The following is a 1,636-nucleotide window of genomic DNA, read 5'->3' on the forward strand; positions in this document are numbered from 1 at the left end:
TTGAAAATACCCGTATGAATAAGCCCATTTGTGCAATTTTTGCCCCCTTGAGTTAAAGCAGCTGCTACGAAATGAAGTTTGGGCTTGGGGAAAGGATCACAAGAAATCGCTTATTCCGATCAACCAGCCAATCAGCCTCCACCAGACTATCCGCCAAGCGCTTGGCGATGGATCAGAATACCGCAGAAACAACACGCCTGCGCCTTTCCGGATCTCGAGGTTGGTCCAAACTGGTACTAGTCGCTGGCGTTCAATCTCTTTTGTGTCGAAGGGACGCTAAGAATTCTGGCTTTTGTGCTACTAGGAGCCTTTCACTTTGTTTATGAAAAAATGTGAAAGTGCGGCTGACTGATCCATGATACCGCTGTTGGTGTCCCCTTTTTTGACGTGCAGGTTGTGAACGGGAGGATAGGTGCATACAAGAGGCATAATGATAAATAGGCCAATGGCGCGCCTGTCGACATCAATTTTTTCATCAGCCTTCTCTTCACCATCCTCAGAGCCTCTCTTAGATCTGCAGATTAGCTTTACTATCTTGATCTTGCCTTAGCTTCGATTCCACATCATATATAGAACTATTTCATATATTTCCCAAACCATTACCTAATATACCAAAATGCGTTCCGCGATAGTACTCCTCGCCACAGCTGCTTTCGTCTCCGCTCAATCGTCTCTCATCGAAGAGTACGCACGAAGGTCCGACATCTGGCTTAACCCACCATCCAACTGCGGTAATAGCGGTTGTGTTTCACCAAAATGTGGTAAAGGCCAATGTCAATTCGGCCGGACCTGCGGTACCTGGGCCGGAGCAGCCAATACCTGCTGCGAAGTCAGACACGGCGGTGAGGTCTCCGAATGTACAGAATATAAGGATCTTCTTGGGGATTTCAACTTCAAATCCGATGGAGACGCTGCCATCCTCACAGCCGCGGAAACTCCTTGTGCCGACGATCAAGTCTTCATTCTCAGCGACCAAGTAGATAGAAGCAGAAGCTACTGCTGCCCATTCGGTCGGGACGGCGTCGTATCTGTTGACTACGGCGAATTCCTGAACAACCTTACTATCGTCGGCGTCAGATGTATCTCTCCTATCATGCCAGCCACCGCTGGCGGCGATATGCCTTCAACTACCACCGGCGGTTCCGGATCTCCAGCGCGTACGAGCACCGGGGCTACTGGATCCTCTACACCAAATTCTGCGAATACCATTCGAAACATTTTCGCTTTGGCCCCGATTGCGTTCATGGCTCTTGCCGCCTTGTAGGCAATGATTAAACTTTAAAGCCGAGTCTTGATACCATAGGACGCGGATGGATTTGTTCGGTACAGCTGGGTATAAGTTGCGATTTTGACGGGAAGCCAATGGTTTGATTTAGCAATGTACAATATTCTTAATGATACATATATCCTTAATGAACTAGGTAGTAAAATTGAAATTAAGCGGAGTTCTTGGATAAGTTTACGGAAACCTACCATACTTTATCTAAATAATGATATCTCGTTCTTAGAAGTGCAATAGCTAGTACTAGTGTCATAGTAACTTTTCGTGATGGGTGCCAACACCTTTTAGGTGGTGCGGTATAGGAGACTTTGACAGCAAAATACCGTGTTTAATTGTCCTTTCGCTAAAATAGGC

At 46.8% G+C, this 1,636-nt stretch overlaps 1 protein-coding gene across 1 annotated transcript; it reads left to right on the forward strand.

Moving 5' to 3' along the window:
• Positions 1 to 616: 616 nt before the first annotated feature.
• On the forward strand, positions 617 to 1,264 carry AOL_s00078g342 (uncharacterized protein; the record flags this gene model as incomplete). Its single annotated transcript, XM_011123605.1, has 1 exon — positions 617 to 1,264. The coding sequence occupies one exon, from the start codon at positions 617 to 619 to the stop codon at positions 1,262 to 1,264; it is 648 nt and encodes a 215-aa protein (XP_011121907.1).
• Between the last annotated feature and the right edge of the window lie 372 nt (positions 1,265 to 1,636).

Source organism: Orbilia oligospora (assembly GCF_000225545.1).
Source record: "Orbilia oligospora ATCC 24927 unplaced genomic scaffold scaffold00078, whole genome shotgun sequence".
NCBI lineage: Eukaryota > Fungi > Ascomycota > Orbiliomycetes > Orbiliales > Orbiliaceae > Orbilia > Orbilia oligospora.